A 23,165-nucleotide genomic window follows, 5' to 3' on the forward strand; every position below is an offset into this window, starting at 1 on the left:
GGAGAGGCCTTCAGACTAGTCAGGCCCCGGTCTGAAGGCCTCCGGGCCGTGGTGGAGAGGCCTTCAGGGCCCCGAGTAGAAGGCCTCTGACCTCCGGGCCGTGGTGGAGAGGCCTTCAGGGCCCCTAGTCGAAGGCCTCTGACCTCCGGGCCGTGGTGGAGAGGCCTTCAGGGCCCAGTCAAGGCCTCTGACCTCCGGGCCGTGGTGGAGAGGCCTTCAGGGCCCTAGTCGAAGGCCTCTGACCTCCGGGCCGTGGTGGAGGCCTCAGGGCCCCTAGTCGAAGGCCTCTGACCTCCGGGCCGTGGTGGAGAGGCCTTCAGGGCCCCGAGTAGAAGGCCTCTGACCTCCGGGCCGTGGTGGAGAGGCCTTCAGGGCCCCTAGTCGAAGGCCTCTGACCTCCGGGCCGTGGTGGAGAGGCCTTCAGGGCCCCGAGTAGAAGGCCTCTGACCTCCGGGCCGTGGTGGAGAGGCCTTCAGGGCCCCTAGTCGAAGGCCTCTGACCTCCGGGCCGTGGTGGAGAGGCCTTCAGGGCCCCTAGTCGAAGGCCTCTGACCTCCGGGCCGTGGTGGAGAGGCCTTCAGGGCCCCGAGTAGAAGGCCTCTGACCTCCGGGCCGTGGTGGAGAGGCCTTCAGGGCCCCTAGTCGAAGGCCTCTGACCTCCGGGCCGTGGTGGAGAGGCCTTCAGGGCCCCTAGTCGAAGGCCTCTGACCTCCGGGCCGTGGTGGAGAGGCCTTCAGGGCCCCGAGTAGAAGGCCTCTGACCTCCGGGCCGTGGTGGAGAGGCCTTCAGGGCCCCTCGTCCTCTCTGATCTTGGCCTGCAGGTCTTCTTGGCGTCCCCCAGCAGCATGGAGGTGTTGGGCTTGTAGACGATGGGGTTGTCCACGGCGGCGTCGCAGGGTGCGCTTCATCACGATCACCTGCAGGTGGACGTGTGGTCACGTGGTGCCACTGCAGCAACACAACACGACCTGCAATCCGTTGAGAAGGACCGACCTGTTTGGACTTCCACACCTCCAGAACCGGCGATGATGGAGTTGGGGTCCTCTTGGGCCGCGGAGTTCACGGTGTCGTTGGCCCCGTTGACCAGCGTGAGGTCCGTCTCTGTGGGCCGCAGCGGCGGTGAGACAACAGGAAGTAGTTCCCTTCCCGCCACAGTGACCATCGTGTGCTCGTGCAGACCCACCTGGGAAGTCCCCGTTGATCTCCATCTCCAGCACCACGTCGTAGGGCACGCCGGCCTCCGCCAGCAGCACGTTGAGCTGGCCCGGCATGCGGCCGGCCACGGGGTGGATCCCAAACCTGTCGGCACAAGTAAGTCAGTCAGTAATTTATTTCCATAAGTACGTACATAACGTGTTCATACTGACAGACATTAACAACAGAAACAATGTAGGAATGGAGGACCGTCCAAAGACCGAGGTCTGTAGGCTCCTCTGAGATGAGGAGTAGGACGGCCCCTCCCCTAACCCTTTAGCCCCGCCCCTCCCAACTACTACAGGCACACAGACAGTACACACACATATGGATCAAAACATAAAATGTCATACAAGCAACAACAACAAAACCAGAACAGGAAAAAGAAAACCAAAAGAAAAAGAAAGAGACATAGTAAAAATAAAAATAAAAGACAAATGTGAACTACTGATAACTTAGAAAAAAATAATAATATCACGAACATCAAATTATGTATATACATTTTATTTTAAATATTTTTCCTCTATTGTACTGTGCCGCCAGGCTGTATATAAATATAATAACTTTCAAGATGAAGTGAGATGGCGTTTAAGGCGAGAACCAAATGCCTTGGTGCTGGATGCCGATTTGACCTCGTCCGGAATTTGTCTCCAGAGCTTTGGACCTCGACAGATGAAGCTTTTAAATACAATGTGAACTGTATGTTTATATGAATGCCACCACGCAGCCGCGTGTTGTGGTCGTAGACATGTGTGTTCCTTGTGAACATACGTAACAGATTGTGGGGCAGATTATTATTCATAAATCTGTACATAAAAATTCCTGTCTGACACAAATGTAGATCTGTAAATCTCAGAATGCCCAATCTCTTAAAAAGCGGCTCAGTATGTTCGTTGTTCTTCACGTTGCAGATGATCCGCACAGCCCTTTTCTGTAAAATCTCGATACATTTGACCTGAGTTTTAGCTGCGGATCCCCAGAGCATATTACAATACAAGAGGTGCGGATGGACAAGGCTGTGGTACAACAAACGCACATTTTCTGTTGAGAGTATATTTTTTGCGGAGCGCAGGGCAAATGTGCCGCTTCGTATGCGCTTCCGACAGCTGTCAATATGTTGATGCCAGCGCAAATTGTCGTCAATATAGACACCAAGGAACTTGGTACACTGGACTTTTTCGACATTAGCCCCGTCAAACATTCAGAAACGGCTCCCGGCGAGGAGGAGTGCAGCGTCTGCTTCTACAGAGGTTCAGAATATGAAGATATCTGAATAAAAGAATCATCATTTAAGCCACGCCCCCTCAGTGGAGCTCCAGGTGATGCTGAGCGCCACCTGTCAGGACATCTCAGACGTGTCTTCACCGTGAGCCTAAAGATGCTGAAGTCTGCAGGACGTGTGTTTATGTGTGCAGTGTCCGTGGCAACATTCCAGGGAAGTATTGTATTCAAAAATGAAAAGGCGCCAACAAAGCTTTCCCTCAGAGAAACGATGGAATCAACCGGCTGAATCTCAAGGAGCGTCACTTTCAAAACACGCGATGAGGAGGCGTGTCCTCTGGACGCTCACCTGACGCTCTTGCCCTGCTCCTTCAGCATCTTCACCATGTCAGCGATGGGGTACTGGGCTTTGGCTGCACAGACCCCAACTGACACACACAAGCATTCAGGTGTCTTGTTGTTGTTTGAGTGATCAGTCAACACAATAACAGTTGATGTGGAGGATCCTCGGTGTCCTCGACCAATCACAGCTCGCGGTTTTGAGACCGTTCCTTCTGACCCCCCCCCTCCCCCCCCCTGGTGGTCAGGTGCCTTGGAGAGTTCAGCATCACAGAATCAGCATGTGGAGCCGGTCCCTGTAACCCTGGTCTCCCATTGGCCGGTCGCTGTAACCCTGGTCTCCCATTGGCCGGTCCCTGTAACCCTGGTCTCCCATTGGCCGGTCCCTGTAACCCTGGTCTCCCATTGGCTGGTCCCTGTAACCCTGGTCTCCCATTGGCCGGTCCCTGTAACCCTGGTCTCCCATTGGCCGGTCGCTGTAACCCTGGTCTCCCATTGGCCGGTCCCTGTAACCCTGGTCTCCCATTGGCCGGTCGCTGTAACCCTGGTCTCCCATTGGCCGGTCCCTGTAACCCTGGTCTCCCATTGGCGGTCGCTGTAACCCTGGTCTCCCATTGGCCGGTCGCTGTAACCCTGGTCTCCCATTGGCCGGTCCCTGTAACCCTGGTCTCCCATTGGCCGGTCCCTGTAACCCTGGTCTCCCATTGGCCGGTCCCTGTAACCCTGGTCTCCCATTGGCCGATCGCTGTAACCCTGGTCTCCCATTGGCCGGTCCCTGTAACCCTGGTCTCCCATTGGCCGGTCGCTGTAACCCTGGTCTCCCATTGGCCGGTCCCTGTAACCCTGGTCTCCCATTGGCCGGTCCCTGTAACCCTGGTCTCCCATTGGCCGGTCCCTGTAACCCTGGTCTCCCATTGGCCGGTCCCTGTAACCCTGGTCTCCCATTGGCCGGTCCCTGTAACCCTGGTCTCCCATTGGCCGGTCCCTGTAACCCTGGTCTCCCATTGGCCGGTCGCTGTAACCCTGGTCTCCCATTGGCCGGTCCCTGTAACCCTGGTCTCCCATTGGCCGGTCCCTGTAACCCTGGTCTCCCAATTCAAAAACAATCAATTGACACTATTGACACTTTTTTATTGGCCACCAGGGAGCCACTGAAGGTGACGCCCCCGATGTAGGTGCCCAGGTAGGCCACGGTCTTGAGGACCCCGGCGGCCGGGTGCGTGTCCAGGTGAGGGAACTCGATCATGAACTCGGCCACGCAGGTGAGGACCGCAGCCGGGCCCACCAGCTGTGTGCAAGGTCGGAGATCTCGATGCGCTTGGCGAGCGTCAGACCTGAACCACGAGGACCACGACGGCTTCAGGTGAGTCACATCGCAGACTTCAACACCGAGAGGGCAGAACACGACGTGCAGACACCAAGAGGACGGCTGAGGGCAAACACCTGCTCCCAGTAACTCGACCAAGGGGGCCGGATCCCGAAGGGCCCGCCATGAGGCCTCGCTAAGTCGTTAAGCTAACGGAGGAGGCCTCGTGCTAACGGAGGAGCCTCGTGCTAACGGAGGAGCCTCGTGCTAACGGAGGAGGCCTCATGCTAACGGAGGAGCCTCGTGCTAACGGAGGAGGCCTCGTGCTAACGGAGGAGCCTCGTGCTAACGGAGGAGGCCTCATGCTAATGGAGGAGCCTCGTGCTAACGGAGGAGGCCTCGTGCTAACGGAGGAGCCTCGTGCTAACGGAGGAGCCTCGTGCTCTGGTTCCTGCCTGATTAACATTAACATGGACGACATTCACACGCCACGACATCATCGGCCCGAGTCCTGTTGTGAATGAGCAAAGAGAGATCTCCTGCTTAGACTCCTCCCCATGGAGCCCCCTGTGACCTCTAGGGGCAGGAAGCACCTACCCAGGGTCCCCCCGGTGCCATGGCCAGAGACATCTGGGACAGCAGCTCCGGGGAGGGCCTGAGGGCGCCCAGGGTGGCGGCGATGCCCCCGGCCACGCCCATCATGCCCAGGACGTTCCCCAGGCGGCGAGCCCCCCCCCCCCCATCGGCACCAGACCCCCAACAGCGGTCAGACCTGCAGGGGGACAGACGGTCAGACGGACAGACGGTCAGACGGACAGACGGTCAGACGGTCAGACCTGAGATGGCGTTGGTGACCGACATGAGGGGCGAGTGCAGGGCGGAGGTCACGCCCCACACCGTGTGGTAGCCCACCTGGCCGGCCAGGCCGAAGGTGGTGGCCATCTGGGTGAAGGCGGCGTTGGGGGAGACCACGCCCAGAGCCAGGCAGGTGGACACGCCTACAGACACGGGACACTCAGGCACCTGGAGACAGGCTGCAGCTCCTCTGGAGGAGTGGCAGGACTACAGCCATCTACATGTAGGACTACATGTAGGACTACAGCCATCTACATGTAGGACTACATCCATCTACATGTAGGACTACATGTAGGACTACATCCATCTACATGTAGGACTACAGCCATCTACATGTAGGACTACATCCATCTACATGTAGGACTACAGCCATCTACGTGTAGTCCTCATGTGGTCCCACGCAGTCCCACGCAGTCCTACGTGTAGTCCAACGTGTAGTCCTCTATGTAGTCCAACGTGTAGTCCTATGTGCAGTCCTACGTGTAGTCCTCTATGTAGTCCAACGTGTAGTCCTATGTGCAGTCCTACGTGTAGTCCTCTATGTAGTCCTACGTGTAGTCCAACGTGTAGTCCTATGTGCAGTCCTACGTGTAGTCCTCTATGTAGTCCAACGTAGTCCAGCGTGTGGGTCAGCGTGTGGTCCCACGGTGTAGTCCAACGTGTAGTCCTCTATGTAGTCCAGCGTAGTCCTAATGTAGTCCAACGTGTAGTCCTCTATGTAGTCCAACGTAGTCCTACGTGTAGTCCAACGTAGTCCCTTGTGTAGTCCAACGTGTAGTCCTCGTGTAGTCCCACGTGGTCCAGCGTGTCTCCTACGTAGTCTCTATGTAGTCCAACGTGTGGTCCCACGTGTAGTCCTCTATGTAGTCCAACGTGTGGTCCACGTGTAGTCCTCGTGTAGTCCAGCGTGTGGTCCCACGTAGTCCTACGTAGTCCAACGTGTAGTCCTACGTGTAGTCCTCATGTGGTCCAGCGTGTAGTCCAACGTAGTCCAAACGCAGTCCTCGTGGTCCAACGTGTAGTCCTCATGTAGTCCAACGTGTGGTCCAGCGTGTAGTCCAACGTAGTCCAACGGTCTGTAGTCCAACGTGTAGTCCTCTATGTGGTCCAACGTGTAGTCCTCGTGTAGTCCAACGTGTAGTCCAACGTGTAGTCCTCGTGTAGTCCAACGGTAGTCCAACGTGTAGTCCTCTATGTAGTCCAACGTAGTCTCCGTGTAGTCCTCGTGTGGTCCAGCGTGTAGTCCTCGTGTGGTCCTACATGTAGTCCAACGTGTAGTCCAATGTAGTCCACGGTAGTCCTCTATGTAGTCCAACGTGTAGTCCACGTGTAGTCCTCATGTAGTCCTACGTAGTGTCCAACGTGTAGTCCTCTATGTAGTCAACGTAGTCCTCTATGTAGTCCAACGTGTAGTCCAACATGTGGTCCTATGTAGTCCAACGTGTAGTCCGACGTGTAGTCCTCTATGTAGACGGACGTGTAGTCCATCGTGTAGTCCTCTATGTAGTCCAACGTGTAGTCCCTCTATGTAGTCCAGCGTGTAGTCCACGTGTAGTCCAGCGTGTAGTCCTCTATGTGGTCCAGCGTGTAGTCCCACGTAGTCCCACGTAGTCCTCTATGTAGTCCAGCGTGTAGTCCAGCGTGTAGTCCTCTATGTAGTCCAACGTGTAGTCCTCGTGTAGTCCTCACGTGTAGTCCAACGTAGTCCCGTGTAGTCCAATGTAGTCCTCGTGTAGTCCTCTATGTGGTCCAACGTGTAGTCCTACGTGTGAGTCCTCATGTAGTCCAGCGTGTGTGGTCCACGTGTAGTCCACGTAGTCCTCTATGTAGTCCAACGTGTAGTCCTCGTAGTAGTCCTATGTAGTCCAACGTAGTCCTCACGTGTAGTCCAACGGTAGTCCAGCGTGTAGTCCAACCTATGTAGTCCAAGCGTGTAGTCCAACGTAGTCCAGCGTGTAGTCCTCATGTAGTCCCTACGTGTGTAGTCCTCTATGTAGTCCAACGTAGTCCTACGTGTGGTCTCTATGTAGTCCAACGTAGTCCAACGTGTAGTCCTCGTGTAGTCCTCTATGTAGTCCAACGTGTGGTAACCTGTGGTCCAACGTGTGGTCCAGCGTAGTCCAACGTGTAGTCCAACGTAGTCCTATGTAGTCCGGTGTAGTCCAACGTGGTCCAACGTGTAGTCCTCTGTAGTCAGCGTGTGGTCTATGTAGTCCACGGTAGTCCCGTGTAGTCCAACGTGTAGTCCTATGTAGTCCAGTGTAGTCCAACGTGTAGTCCCCGTGGTAGTCCACGTGGTCCTCTGTCCAACGTAGTCCAACGTGTAGTCCTCGTGTAGTCCTCTATGTAGTCCAACGTAGTCCTCGTGTAGTCCTATGTAGTCCAACGTGTGGTCCAACGTGTAGTCCCTATGTGGTCAAGTCAACGTGTAGTCCTCTATGTAGTCCAGCGTGTAGTCCGTGTAGTCCAGCGTGTAGTCCTCGTGTAGTCCCGGTAGTCCAACGTGTAGTCCAACGTAGTCCTATGTAGTCAGCTGTAGTCCAACGTGTAGTCCTCTATGTAGTCCAACGTGTAGTCCAACGTGTAGTCCTCTATGTAGTCCTACGTGTAGTCCTCTATGTAGTCCAACGTGTAGTCCTACGTGTAGTCCAACGTAGTCCTCGTGGTCCAAAGTGTAGTCAGCGTGTAGTCCTCTATGTAGTCCAACGTGTAGTCCAACGTGTAGTCCTCTATGTAGTCCAACGTGTAGTCCTCTATGTAGTCCAACGTGTAGTCCTCTATGTAGTCCAACGTGTAGTCCTACGTGTAGTCCTCTATGTAGTCCAACGTGTAGTCCTACGTGTAGTCCTCTATGTAGTCCAACGTGTAGTCCAACGTGTAGTCCTCTATGTAGTCCAACGTGTAGTCCTACGTGTAGTCCTACGTGTAGTCCAACGTGTAGTCCTACGTGTAGTCCTCTGTGTAGTCCAACGTGTAGTCCTACGTGTAGTCCTCTATGTAGTCCAACGTGTAGTCCAACGTGTAGTCCTCTATGTAGTCCAACGTGTAGTCCAATGTGGTCCTGCGTAGTCCTCTGTGTAGTCCAACGTGTAGTCCCACGTGTAGTCCTCGTAGTCCAACGTGTAGTCCAACGTGTAGTCTATGTAGTCCAACGCGGTCTCGTGTAGTCCTCTGTAGTCCAACGTGTAGTCCCACGTGTAGTCCTCTATGTAGTCCAGCGGTAGTCCTCGTGTAGTCCAACGTGTAGTCCAACGTAGTCTATGTAGTCCAACGTGTGCAGTCCTACGTGTAGTCCTCTATGTAGTCCAACGTGTAGTCCTCGTGTGTAGTCCAACGGTAGTCCTCATGTAGTCCAACGTAGTCCACGTGTAGTCCTCATGTAGTCCAACGTGTAGTCAATGTGTAGTCCTACGTGTAGTCCTCTATGTAGTCCAACGTGTGGTCAGCGTGTAGTCCTCATGTAGTCCAACGTAGTCCAACGTGTAGTCCTCTATGTAGTCCAACGTGTAGTCCAACGTGTGGTCCAACGTGTAGTCCAGTAGTCCTCGGTAGTCCAACGTGTAGTCCTCTATGTAGTCCAACGTGTAGTCCAACGTGTAGTCCTACGTGTAGTCCAACGTGTAGTCCTCTATGTAGTCCAACGTGTAGTCCAACGTGTAGTCCTACGTGTAGTCCAACGTGTAGTCCAGTGTAGTCCAGCGTGTAGTCCTCTGTGTAGTCCAACGTGTAGTCCAACGTGTAGTCCTCTATGTAGTCCAACGTAGTCCTACGTAGTCCAACGTGTGGTAGTCCAACGTAGTCCAACGTGTAGTCCTCGTGTAGTCCAACGTAGTCCTGTAGTCCAACGTGTAGTCCCTATGTAGTCCAACGTGTAGTCCAATGTGTAGTCCTACGTGTAGTCCAACGTGTAGTCCTCTGTGTAGTCCAACGTGTAGTCCTACGTGTAGTCCTCTATGTAGTCCAACGTGTAGTCCAACGTGTAGTCCTAATGTAGTCAGCGTGTAGTCCAACGTGTAGTCCTCGTGTGGTCAGCGTGTAGTCCTACGGTAGTCCAACGTGTAGTCCAAGTCCTGTAGTCCACGTGTAGTCTCGTGTAGTCCAACGTGTAGTCCACGTAGTCCAACGTAGTCCAACGTAGTCCAACGTAGTCAGCGTGTAGTCCAACGTAGTCCAGCGTGTAGTCCAAGTGTAGTCCACGGTAGTCCAACGTAGTCCAATGTAGTCCAACGTGTAGTCCTCGGTAGTCCAACGTAGTCCAACGTGTAGTCCAACGTGTAGTCCTCTATGTAGTCCAACGTGTAGTCCAACGTAGTCTCTATGTAGTCCAACGTGTAGTCCTCTGTGGTCAGCGTGTAGTCCCACGTAGTCCAGCGTGTGGTCATTGATGTAGTCCTACGTGTGGTCCAACGTGTAGTCCAACGTAGTCCAACGTGTAGTCTCATTGTAGTCCAACGGTAGTCCTACGTGTAGTCCAACGTGTAGTCCAACGTGTAGTCCTACGTGTAGTCCAACGTGTAGTCCTACGTGTAGTCTACGTAGTCCAACGTGTAGTCCTACGTGTAGTCCTACGTGTAGTTCAACGTGTAGTCTATGTAGTCCTACGTGTAGTCCTCTATGTAGTCCAACGTGTAGTCCAACGTGTAGTCCTCTATGTAGTCCAACGTGTAGTCCTCTATGTAGTCCAACGTGTAGTCCTACGTGTAGTCCAACGTGTAGTCCTCTATGTAGTCCAACGTGTAGTCCTACGTGTAGTCCTCTATGTAGTCCAACGTGTAGTCCTACGTGTAGTCCACTATGTAGTCCAACGTGTAGTCCTACGTGTAGTCCTCTATGTAGTCCAACGTGTAGTCCAACGTGTAGTCCTCTATGTAGTCCAACGTGTAGTCCTCTATGTAGTCCTACGTGTAGTCCTCTATGTAGTCCAACGTGTAGTCCTACGTGTAGTCCTACATGTAGTCCAACGTGTAGTCCAATGTGTAGTCCTACGTGTAGTCCTCTATGTAGTCCAACGTGTAGTCCTACGTGTAGTCCAACGTGTAGTCCTACGTGTAGTCCAACGTGTAGTCTATGTAGTCCAACGTGTAGTCCTCTATGTAGTCCAACGTGTAGTCCTCTATGTAGTCCAACGTGTAGTCCTATGTGTAGTCCAACGTGTAGTCCAACGTGTAGTCTATGTAGTCCAACGTGTAGTCCTCTATGTAGTCCAACGTGTAGTCCAACGTGCAGTCCTCTATGTAGTCCTACGTGCAGTCCTACGTGTAGTCCTACGTGTAGTCCTCTATGTAGTCCTACGTGTAGTCCAACGTGTAGTCCTCTATGTAGTCCAACGTGTAGTCCAACGTGTAGTCCTCTATGTAGTCCAACGTGTAGTCCAACATGTAGTCCAACGTGTAGTCCAACGTGTAGTCCTACGTGTAGTCCAACGTGTAGTCCAACGTGTAGTCCTACGTGTAGTCCTCTATGTAGTCCAACGTGTAGTCCAACGTGTAGTCCTCTATGTAGTCCAACGTGTAGTCCTACGTGTAGTCCTACGTGTAGTCCAACGTGTAGTCCAACGTGTAGTCCTCTATGTAGTCCAACGTGTAGTCCTACGTGTAGTCCTCTATGTAGTCCAACGTGTAGTCCAATGTGTAGTCCTACGTGTAGTCCTACGTGTAGTCCTACATGTAGTCCAACGTGTAGTCCAATGTGTAGTCCTACGTGTAGTCCTCTATGTAGTCCAACGTGTAGTCCTACGTGTAGTCCAACGTGTAGTCCTACGTGTAGTCCAACGTGTAGTCTATGTAGTCCAACGTGTAGTCCTCTATGTAGTCCAACGTGTAGTCCTCTATGTAGTCCAACGTGTAGTCCTACGTGTAGTCCAACGTGTAGTCCAACGTGTAGTCCAACGTGTAGTCTATGTAGTCCAACGTGTAGTCCTCTATGTAGTCCAACGTGTAGTCCAACGTGCAGTCCTCTATGTAGTCCTACGTGCAGTCCTACGTGTAGTCCTACGTGTAGTCCTCTATGTAGTCCAACGTGCAGTCCAACGTGCAGTCCTACGTGCAGTCCTACGTGTAGTCCAACGTGTAGTCCTCTATGTAGTCCAACGTGTAGTCCAACGTGTAGTCCTCTATGTAGTCCAACGTGTAGTCCAACATGTAGTCCAACGTGTAGTCCAACGTGTAGTCCTACGTGTAGTCCTACGTGTAGTCTATGTAGTCCAACGTGTAGTCCTACGTGTAGTCCTCTATGTAGTCCAACGTGTAGTCCAACGTGTAGTCCTCTATGTAGTCCAACGTGTAGTCCTACGTGTAGTCCTACGTGTAGTCCAACGTGTAGTCCAACGTGTAGTCCTACGTGTAGTCCAATGTGTAGTCCTACGTGTAGTCCTCTATGTAGTCCAACGTGTAGTCCTACGTGTAGTCCTCTATGTAGTCCAACGTGTAGTCCAATGTGTAGTCCTACGTGTAGTCCTCTATGTAGTCCAACGTGTAGTCCTACGTGTAGTCCTCTATGTAGTCCAACGTGTAGTCCAACGTGTAGTCCTCTATGTAGTCCAACGTGTAGTCCTACGTGTAGTCCTCTATGTAGTCCAACGTGTAGTCCTACGTGTAGTCCTACGTGTAGTCCAACGTGTAGTCCTACGTGTAGTCCTCTGTGTAGTCCAACGTGTAGTCCTCTATGTAGTCCTACGTGTAGTCCAACGTGTAGTCCTACATGTAGTCCTACGTGTAGTCCAATGTGTAGTCCTACGTGTAGGCCTCTATGTAGTCCAACGTGTAGTCCTACGTGTAGTCCTACGTGTAGTCCAACGTGTAGTCCAACGTGTAGTCTATGTAGTCCAACGTGTAGTCCAACGTGTAGTCCAACGTGTAGTCCTCTATGTAGTCCAACGTGTAGTCCTACGTGTAGTCCAACGTGTAGTCCTACGTGTAGTCCTACGTGTAGTCCAACGTGTAGTCCTACGTGTAGTCCTCTATGTAGTCCAACGTGTAGTCCAACGTGTAGCTATGTAGTCCAACGTGTAGTCCTCTATGTAGTCCTACGTGTAGTCCAACGTGTAGTCCTACGTGTAGTCCTACATGTAGTCCAACGTGTAGTCCAATGTGTAGTCCTACGTGTAGTCCTCTATGTAGTCCAACGTGTAGTCCAACGTGTAGTCCTACGTGTAGTCCAACGTGTAGTCCAACGTGTAGTCCAACGTGTAGTCCTCTATGTAGTCCAACGTGTAGTCCAACGTGTAGTCCTCTATGTAGTCCAACGTGTAGTCCAACGTGTAGTCCAACGTGTAGTCCAACGTGTAGTCCAACGTGTAGTCCTACGTGTAGTCCTACATGTAGTCCTACGTGTAGTCCTACGTGTAGTCCTACGTGTAGTCCTACGTGTAGTCCAACGTGTAGTCCAACGTGTAGTCCTACGTGTAGTCCTACGTGTAGTCCAACGTGTAGTTCTACGTGTAGTCCAACGTGTAGTCCAACGTGTAGTCCAACGTGTAGTCCAACGTGTAGTCCAACGTGTAGTCCAACGTGTAGTCCAACGTGTAGTCCAACGTGTAGTCCTACGTGTAGTCCAACGTGTAGTCCAATGTGTAGTCCTACGTGTAGTCCAACGTGTAGTCCAACGTGTAGTCCTCTATGTAGTCCAACGTGTAGTCCAACGTGTAGTCTATGTAGTCCAACGTGTAGTCCTCTATGTAGTCCAACGTGTAGTCCAACGTGTAGTCCTCTATGTAGTCCAACGTGTAGTCCTCTATGTAGTCCAACGTGTAGTCCTACGTGTAGTCCAACGTGTAGTCCTACGTGTAGTCCAACGTGTAGTCCAACGTGTAGTCCAACGTGTAGTCCAACATGTAGTCCTATGTGTAGTCCAACGTGTAGTCCAACGTGTAGTCCTACGTGTAGTCCAACGTGTAGTCCAACGTGTAGTCCAACGTGTAGTCCTACGTGTAGTCCAACGTGTAGTCCAACGTGTAGTCCAACGTGTAGTCCAACGTGTAGTCCTCTATGTAGTCCAACGTGTAGTCCAACGTGTAGTCTATGTAGTCCAACGTGTAGTCCTCTATGTAGTCCAACGTGTAGTCCAACGTGTAGTCCTCTATGTAGTCCAACGTGTAGTCCTCTATGTAGTCCAACGTAGTCCTACGTAGTCCAACGTGTAGTCCCACGTAGTCCTACGTGTAGTCCTCTATGTAGTCCATCGTGTAGTCTATGTAGTCCAACATGTAGTCCTCAAAGTAGTCCAATGTGTAGTCCAACGTGTAGTCCTCTATGTAGTCCAATGTGTAGTCCTCTATGTAGTCCAACGTGTAGTCCAACGTGTAGTCCAACGTGTAGTCCAACGTGTAGTCCTACGTGTAGTCCAACGTGTAGTCCTACGTGTAGTCCAACGTGTAGTCCAACGTGTAGTCCAACGTGTAGTCCTACGTGTAGTCCAACGTGTAGTTCTACGTCCCACGGTAGTCTCACGTAGTCCTACGTGTAGTCCAACGTGTAGTCCAATGTGTAGTCCAACGTGTAGTCCTCTATGTAGTCCAACGTGTAGTCCTACGTGTAGTCCAACGTGTAGTCCAATGTGTAGTCCAACGTGTAGTCCTCTATGTAGTCCAACGTGTAGTCCTACGTGTAGTCCAACGTGTAGTCCAATGTGTAGTCCAACGTGTAGTCCTCTATGTAGTCCAACGTGTAGTCCTACGTGTAGTCCAACGTGTAGTCCTACGTGTAGTCCAATGTGTAGTCCAACGTGTAGTCCTCTATGTAGTCCAACATGTAGTCCAACGTGTAGTCCTACGTGTAGTCCAACGTGTAGTCCAACGTGTAGTCCAACATGTAGTCCTACGTGTAGTCCAACGTGTAGTCCAACGTGTAGTCCAACGTGTAGTCCAACATGTAGTCCTACGTGTAGTCCTACGTGTAGTCCAACGTGTAGTCCTACGTGTAGTCCAACGTGTAGTCCTACGTGTAGTCCTAACAAGAACAGTCCAGAGAGGAGTCCTCTTTCAGGACTAAGGTCTAACAAGACCAGTACAGAGAGGAGTCCTCTATCAGCACTAAGGTCTAACAAGACCAGGACAGAGAGGAGTCCTCTATCAGGACTAAGGTCTAACAAGACCAGGACAGAGATGAGTCCTCTATCAGGACTAAGGTCTAAGTAGACCAGTACAGAGAGGAGTCCTCTATCAGCACTAAGGTCTAACAAGACCAGTACAGAGAGGAGTCCTCTATCAGCACTAAGGTCTAACAAGACCAGTACAGAGATGAGTCCTCTATCAGGACTAAGGTCTACCTAGACCAGTACAGAGATGAGTCCTCTATCAGCACTAAGGTCTAACTAGACCAGTACAGAGAGGAGCCCTCTATCAGCACTAAGGTCTAACAAGACCAGTACAGAGAGGAGTCCTCTATCAGGACTAAGGTCTAACTAGACCAGTACAGAGAGGAGTCCTCTATCAGGACTAAGGTCTAACAAGACCAGTACAGAGAGGAGTCCTCTATCAGCACTAAGGTCTAACAAGACCAGTACAGAGAGGAGTCCTTTATCAGGACTAAGGTCTAACAAGACCAGTACAGAGAGGAGTCCTCTATCAGGACTAAGGTCTAACTAGACCAGTACAGAGATGAGTCCTCTATCAGGACTAAGGTCTAACTAGACCAGTACAGAGAGGAGTCCTCTATCAGCACTAAGGTCTAACAAGACCAGTACAGAGATGAGTCCTCTATCAGGACTAAGGTCTAACTAGACCAGTACAGAGATGAGTCCTCTATCAGCACTAAGGTCTAACTAGACCAGTACAGAGATGAGTCCTCTATCAGCACTAAGGTCTAACAAGACCAGTACAGAGATGAGTCCTCTATCAGCACTAAGGTCTAACAAGACCAGCACAGAGAGGAGTCCTCTATCAGGACTAAGGTCTAACAAGACCAGTACAGAGAGGAGTCCTCTATCAGCACTAAGGTCTAACTAGACCAGGACAGAGAGGAGTCCTCTATCAGCACTAAGGTCTAACTAGACCAGGACAGAGAGGAGTCCTCTATCAGCACTAAGGTCTAGCAAGACCAGCACAGAGAGGAGTCCTCTATCAGCACTAAGGTCTAACAAGACCAGCACAGAGAGGAGTCCTCTATCAGCACTAAGGTCTAACAAGACCAGCACAGAGAGGAGTCCTCTATCAGGACTAAGGTCTAACTAGACCAGTACAGAGAGGAGTCCTCTATCAGGACTAAGGTCTAACAAGACCAGGACAGAGAGGAGTCCTCTATCAGCACTAAGGTCTAACTAGACCAGGACAGAGAGGAGTCCTCTATCAGCACTAAGGTCTAACAAGACCAGCACAGAGAGGAGTCCTCTATCAGGACTAAGGTCTAACTAGACCAGTACAGAGAGGAGTCCTCTATCAGCACTAAGGTCTAACAAGACCAGCACAGAGAGGAGTCCTCTATCAGGACTAAGGTCTAACTAGACCAGCACAGAGAGGAGTCCTCTATCAGCACTAAGGTCTAACTAGACCAGTACAGAGAGGAGTCCTCTATCAGCACTAAGGTCTAACAAGACCAGTACAGAGATGAGTCCTCTATCAGCACTAAGGTCTAACTAGACCATTACAGAGAGGAGTCCTTTATCTGCTGCCATTAAGAGGTCATTTGTAATTTTCACCAGTGCTGTCTCGGTGCTGTGGTGTTTTCTAAATCCTGATTGAAATTTCTCAAATAAACTATTATGATGTAGAAAGTCGCACAACTGATTTGCGACCACTTTCTCAAGGATCTTGGAGATCTTGATCTGCTATCGTCTTTGTGATGATGTCATTGTCTTTGTGATGATGTCATTGTCTTTATGATGTCTTTGTGATGATGTCATTGTCTTTGTGATGATGTCATTGTCTTTATGATGTCTTTGTGATTATGTCATTGTCTTTGTGATGATGTCATTGTCTTTATGATGTCTTTGTGATGATGTCATTGTCTTTGTGATGATGTCATTGTCTTTATGATGTCTTTGTGATGATGTCATTGTCTTTATGATGTCTTTGTGATGATGTCATTGTCTTTGTGATGATGTCATTGTCTTTATGATGTCTTTGTGATGATGTCATTGTCTTTGTGATGATGTCATTGTCTGTGTGATGATGTCATTGTCTTTATGATGTATTTGTGATGATGTCATTGTCTTTGTGATGATGTCATTGTCTTTGTGATGATGTCATTGTCTGTGTGATGATATCATTGTCTTTATGATGATGTCATTGTCTTTGTAGTGGCCATTTGTCGTCCGTAATCAAACAAAAAGATAAATCAAACTGCCACTGATGCTCCGTGGGTTTTGGTGTTGACGCATGCAAAAGAAAGTACTGTCCATTTCCGCCTGTTAGTATTCTGATAATTTATTTCTTAAACCAACAAAAAAAAGAACAAACAAAACGTTGACGCTTCCCTGTGCTGTAGTAAAAAAAAACATTTGCCACCCTGGTGCATGCTGGTCCTGTGCCTATCCACCTCTACATATAACCACAGGTGCCCAGTGTTACCCAATCAGTGAACCTAAAACTAAATATATTAAACTAAGCTACAACTATCATAAGAAACTACTAACATATCAAAATATAACCTAAATAAGCAATAAACAATCAATATTACTTTACAATAAAACCTAAATACAAATGTCAAATTAAATAGCTCCAAAAGTCTTTATGATGACTTTGTGATAATGTCTGTGTGATGATGTCATTGTCTTTATGATGTCTTTATGATGATGTCATTGTCTTTATGATGATGTCATTGTCTTTATGATGTCTTTGTGATGATGTCTTTGTGATGATGTCATTGTCTTTATGATGATGTCATTGTCTTTATGATGTCTTTGTGATGATGTCATTGTCTTTGTGATGATGTCATTGTCTTTATGATGTCTTTGTGATGTCTTTGTGATGATGTCATTGTCTTTATGATGTCTTTGTGATGATGTCATTGTCTTTATGATGTCTTTGTGATAATGTCATTGTCTTTTTGATGATGTCATTGTCTTTATGATGATGTCATTGTCTTTATGATGTCTTTGTGATGATGTCTTTGTGATGATGTCATTGTCTTTATGATGATGTCATTGTCTTTATGATGTCTTTGTGATGATGTCATTGTCTTTGTGATGATGTCATTGTGATGATGTCATTGTCTTTGTGATGATGTCTTTATGATGTCATTGTCTTTATGATGTCTTTGTGATGATGTCATTGTCTTTATGATGATGTCATTGTCTTTATTTAAAAAGGGGTTTTTTTGGAATTTTCCTTTTTTCCCCCCCCGGGGTTTCCCCTTTTTTTTTTTTTGGGGGGGGGGGCCTTTCCCCGGGTTTTTGGCCCCCAAAAAATTTTTTTTTGGGCAAAAGGGTTTTTTTTTTTTTTTTTTTTTGTTTTTTAAAAATTTTTTGGGAAAAAAGTTTTGGAAAAAAAACCCGGGGGGGGCCCCCGGGGGGTTTTTTAAAAAAAAGGGCCCCCCCCCAAAAAAACCAAAAAAAAGGAAAAACCCCTTTTTAAAAAAAAACCAAAAAAAAAAAAGGGAAAAAAGGGAAAAAAAAAAAAAGGGCCCCCCTTTAAAAAAAAACCCCCCCCTTTTTTTTTTTTTCCCCCCCCCCCCCCTTTTCCCCTTTTTCCCCGGGGGGGGGGAAAAAAACCCCCCCAAAGGAATTTTGGGGTTTTTTTTTTTTTTTTAAAAGGTTTTTAAAAACCCCAAAACCCGGGGTTTTTTAAAAAAACCCCCCTTTTTTAAAAAAAAAAACCCTTTTTTTAAAAAAAAATTTTTTTCCCCCCCAAAAACCCAAAAAGAACCCCCTTTAAAAAAATTTTGGGTTTTCCCAAAAAAAAAAAGGGGAAAAAAAAAAAAAAAAAAAAAAAAAGGGGAAAAAAAAATTTAAAAAAAAAAAAAAGGGGAAAAAAAAATTTTTTTTTTTTTAAAAATTTTTCCCCCTTTTTTTTTTTTTAAAAAAAAAAAAAAACCCCCCCCGGGGGGGGGGGGGAAAAAAACCCCCTTTTTTTTTCCAAAAAGGAAAAACCCCCCCCCCCTTTTTCCCCCCAAATTAATTTTTTGGGAAAATTTTTTTAAAATTTTTTTGGGGGGGGGGAAATTTGGGTTTTTTTAAAAAAAAAAAAAATTTTTTTTAAAAAAAGGGTCCCCCAAAAAAAAAAAAGCCCCGGGGGGTTTTTTTTTAAATTAAACCCCCCCCCTTTAAAATTTCCCTTTTAAAGGGGCCCGGGTTTTAAAAAAAACCCCAAAAAGGGGGGGGGGATTTTCCCAAAAAAAAATTTTTTCCCCCGGGGGGCCCCAGGCCCCCTTTTTTTTTCCCCCCCCCCCCCGGGGGGTTTTTAAAAACCCAAAAAAGGGGGCCCCTTAACCCGGCCCCCCCTTTTTTCCCCCCCGGGGGGGGGGGGGCGGTTTTTTCCCGGGGGGCCCAAAAAATTTTTTTCCCCCCCCGGGGGGCCCCCCCCGGGGGACCTACCAAACTGACTCCAGATCAGCACGTGCACACATTTTATTTATGATAATATACTGTATCTAATTACACAAGGCCATTTTAGGACCTAGGTGAAATAACTGTTTAGGGAAAACTGCTTTTAATGCTGGCATACTAAACGTATGTTGTTACTTTGTAGATATTACAATACATTTGGCAATGATAGCAATGCTGTTGGACTTTAAAAGCAGTGTATATGGTTTGGCACGGGCATATTTTGAGTTCTGATATTGGGCTTGTTTTTGGGCTGGTTTCGATTGGCCATTGGGCTGGTTTTGTCACACAGACCTGGCAACCCTGCTCACAATGGTTTTATATTGCTGAGGGTGAGTTGAGTGAAAAACGATGTCGCACTATTTTGGCTATATTCTTTAATACAAATTAACCGTTTATGTTACATACAGTAATGGTCGCTAATACGATCCCGGCGTCCAGCTGTCGTGTCATTTAGACCGTCAACATATACGTTTGGTGGCGGTTTCATTGAGCCACTTTGGCACCGTTTGTTTAGCTACATCCGGTCGTCCCGACGTATATTTTCCTTGTGTAAATTGTGTTGTTTTGCGTGTCTAGGAAGTGGAAGTGCAGAGACAGATCAGAAGGCAATGTGTGTGTTTCATTGTCTTCTGCAGGTATGTGTTTCCCTTTTGTTCAAAGTTAGAATTTTCGCTGTTTCTGCTAAAATGACTCTAGCTCATGTAGTTATTTATTTTGTCCATTAGGGGTCTCTGTTTTCCCTTGTATGGTACATGTCATGGTTTTTGATGAGACTTGTTATTATTTAGATTTAATGTGGTCCTGTCTTCCATGGACAATGGTTTTTTATTGCTGAGGGAAGTGGAAGTGCAGAGACAGATCAGAAGGCAAATGTGTGTGTTCTGTTGTCTTCTGCAGAATAAATAAGTGCTGGGAAAATCCACCATCTGAGCCGACTTCTTCCGTTTCACATCCGTTACACAGGCAAAAGCTCAAAGACAGTGAGTAATACAGAGTAAACCCGGACAGTTAACCTAGTTAAGTAAACCCGGAGAGTTAGCCTAGTTAAATAAACCAGGAGAGTTAACCTAGTTAAGTAAACCCGGAGAGTTAACCTAGTTAAATAAACCTGGAGAGTTAACCTAGCTAAGTAAACCCGGAGAGTTAACCTAGTTAAATAAACCTGGAGAGTTAACCTAGCTAAGTAAACCCGGACAGTTAACTAGCACGACATCACCTCCTCCAACAGGAGGGTCTCATCGTGGACCTCCTGTCTCCCTGCTGGTCCTGCTTCACTGACTCTAATCTTCAGGTCCCTGATGGTCTTTCAGGTGTATCGGCCTTCCCTGTATCCAAGGCCACGAGATGAGGAGACGACACACTCCTGCAGTGACAGAGCGTGACCTTTGACCTTGGTGAGCTTTCTCATTGAACCCGAAGGGAACCGAAGCGTCTCAGCATCCATCAAGTGAGAGGACATTAAATCACAACCAGCTTCCATCACAGGAGAGGAGCGGCACACCTCTGGAGGCGGAGAGACGCTGAGGTCCCCCACAGCCTCCCCACAGCCTCCCCACAGCCTCCCCCACAGCCTCCCCACAGCCTCCCCACAGCCTCCCCCACAGCCTCCCCACAGCCTCCCCACAGCCTCCCCCACAGCCTCCCCACAGCCTCCCCACAGCCTCCCCACAGCCTCCCCCACAGCCTCCCCACAGCCTCCCCCACAGCCTCCCCACAGCCTCCCCCACAGCCTCCCCACAGCCTCCCCACAGCCTCGTCCTCGAGCCTCGTCCTCGAGCCTCGTCCTCCAGCCTCATCCTCGTCCTCGAGCCTCGTCCTCGAGCCTCGCCCTCGAGCCTCGTCCTCGAGCCTCGCCCTCGAGCCTCGTCCTCGAGCCTCGTCCTCGAGCCTCGTCCTCGAGCCTCGCCCTCGCCGTGTCGACACGCTGAGCTTCAAATGATCTGAGACCACGTTTGCGTGATTTGGCAGAAGCTTCAGCTGCTTTGGGTCCACCGAGTTTCTGGCTCTCAATTTGACCGTCTGACGGCTCCTCCAAGCCAGGTGTGTGTGTGTGTGTGTGTGTGTGTGTGTGGACGCACGTTTCAATGTGTATTCATTCAATGTTCTTCAGCTCACAGATGTTCATCATCTTCTCCAGAGGAGTCACATCAGAGTTTGAAGCTGTAGTTGTTTAAAGTGTCTTCTTCAATACAGGCGTGTGCAGACATCAGAGTTTGGAGACAGAATAACACAAAGTCGAGCCAATGACATAACGGTTGTTTGGACCAATCCTCCAACAGTCCTTTTCTATTCAGATCAAACGGATAACAGCTCCTCCATGTTGAGGTCAAAGGTCAACGCACTAACAATAAGAAGCTCCTCTTTCTGGTCAAGGGTCGCGTGCCAATGGTAAAAGAAGAAACAAAAACATGTATATTTTAAATGAATTTATTGAATGCTTGAGGCTGAGTTCCTCCTCATGGACACGGAGCGTCCAGAAGAGGGCGTGTCCCGCTGCAGCCCTCATGGCTGGAGGACACACATGGACTGATGTCAACAACATGTGAGGGAGGACCTGAGTGTGACCAGCAATAACAATAGAACCACGATGCACATCATGAAGGTAAAGGTCATGACCTGTGTGGACAACACGGCCCTCAGGGAGTCGGGTTAGTGGAATGTCAGCTCCTCTAGGAACAACACATCATGTGTTCATCACTCCTTAAGGTGAACAACATATCATGTGTTCATCACTCTTTAAGGTGAACAACACATCATGTGTTCATCACTCCTTAAGGTGAACAACATATCATGTGTTCATCACTCTTTAAGGTGAACAACACATCATGGGTTCATCACTCCTTAAGGTGAACAACACATCATGTGTTCATCACTCCTTAAGGTGAACAACATATCATGTGTTCATCACTCCTTAAGGTGAACAACACATCATGTGTTCATCACTCCTTAAGGTGAACAACATATCATGTGTTCATCACTCCTTAAGGTGAACAACACATGTGTTCATCACTCCTTAAGGTGAACAACACATCATGTGTTCATCACTCCTTAAGGTGAACAACACATCATGTGTTCATCACTCCTTAAGGTGAACAACACATGTGTTCATCACTCCTTAAGGTGAACAACACATCATGTGTTCATCACTCCTTAAGGTGAACAACACATCATGTGTTCATTACTCCTTAAGGTGAACAACACATCATGTGTTCACTCCTTAAGGTGAACAACACATCATGTGTTCATCACTCCTTAAGGTGAACAACACATCATGTGTTCATCACTCCTTAAGGTGAACAACACATCATGTGTTCATCACTCCTTAAGGTGAACAACACATCATGTGTTCATCACTCCTTAAGGTGAACAACACATCATGTGTTCATCACTCCTTAAGGTGAACAACACATCATGTGTTCATTACTCCTTAAAGTGAACAACACATCATGTGTTCATTACTCCTTAAGGTGAACAACACATCATGTGTTCATCACTCCTTAAGGTGAACAACACATCATGTGTTCATCACTCCTTAAGGTGAACAACACATCATGTGTTCATCACTCCTTAAGGTGAACAACACATCATGTGTTCATCACTCCTTAAGGTGAACAACACATCATGTGTTCATTACTCCTTAAGGTGAACAACACATCATGTGTTCATCACTCCTTAAGGTGAACAACACATCATGTGTTCATCACTCCTTAAGGTGAACAACACATAATGTGTTCATCACTCCTTAAGGTGAACAACATATCATGTGTTCATCACTCCTTAAGGTGAACAACACATCATGTGTTCATCACTCCTTAAGGTGAACAACACATGTGTTCATCACTCCTTAAGGTGAACAACACATCATGTGTTCATCACTCCTTAAGGTGAACAACACATCATGTGTTCATCACTCCTTAAGGTGAACAACATATCATGTGTTCATCACTCCTTAAGGTGAACAACACATCATGTGTTCATCACTCCTTAAGGTGAACAACACATCATGTGTTCATCACTCCTTAAGGTGAACAACACATCATGTGTTCATCACTCCTTAAGGTGAACAACATATCATGTGTTCATCACTCCTTAAGGTGAACAACATATGTGTTCATCACTCCTTAAGGTGAACAACACATCATGTGTTCATCACTCCTTAAGGTGAACAACACATAATGTGTTCATCACTCCTTAAGGTGAACAACATATCATGTGTTCATCACTCTTTAAGGTGAACAACACATCATGTGTTCATCACTCCTTAAGGTGAACAACACATCATGTGTTCATCACTCCTTAAGGTGAACAACACATCATGTGTTCATCACTCCTTAAGGTGAACAACATATCATGTGTTCATCACTCCTTAAGGTGAACAACACATCATGTGTTCATCACTTCTTAAGGTGAACAACATATGTGTTCATCACTCCTTAAGGTGAACAACACATCATGTGTTCATCACTCCTTAAGGTGAACAACACATCATGTGTTCATCACTCCTTAAGGTGAACAACACATCATGTGTTCATCACTCCTTAAAGTGAACAACACATCATGTGTTCATCACTCTTTAAGGTGAACAACACATAATGTGTTCATCACTCCTTAAGGTGAACAACACATAATGTGTTCATCACTCCTTAAGGTGAACAACATATCATGTGTTCATCACTCCTTAAGGTGAACAACATATGTGTTCATCACTCCTTAAGGTGAACAACACATCATGTGTTCATCACTCCTTAAGGTGAACAACATATGTGTTCATC

General features: G+C 48.3%; 1 protein-coding gene across 1 annotated transcript; it reads right to left on the minus strand.

The window, feature by feature from the left end:
- Positions 1 to 291: 291 nt before the first annotated feature.
- Positions 292 to 6,402, minus strand: LOC130192571 (NAD(P) transhydrogenase, mitochondrial). Its single transcript, XM_056412657.1, is given in 12 exon segments — positions 292 to 889; positions 891 to 916; positions 993 to 1,023; positions 1,025 to 1,100; positions 1,183 to 1,298; positions 2,764 to 2,842; positions 3,356 to 3,836; positions 3,895 to 4,046; positions 4,049 to 4,087; positions 4,653 to 4,831; positions 4,883 to 5,104; positions 6,356 to 6,402. Coding segments are annotated over 12 exon segments (1,605 nt in total). The 3' UTR covers positions 292 to 732.
- Between the last annotated feature and the right edge of the window lie 16,763 nt (positions 6,403 to 23,165).

Source organism: Pseudoliparis swirei, chromosome 4 (assembly GCF_029220125.1).
Source record: "Pseudoliparis swirei isolate HS2019 ecotype Mariana Trench chromosome 4, NWPU_hadal_v1, whole genome shotgun sequence".
Classification (NCBI taxonomy): Eukaryota; Metazoa; Chordata; class Actinopteri; order Perciformes; family Liparidae; genus Pseudoliparis; species Pseudoliparis swirei.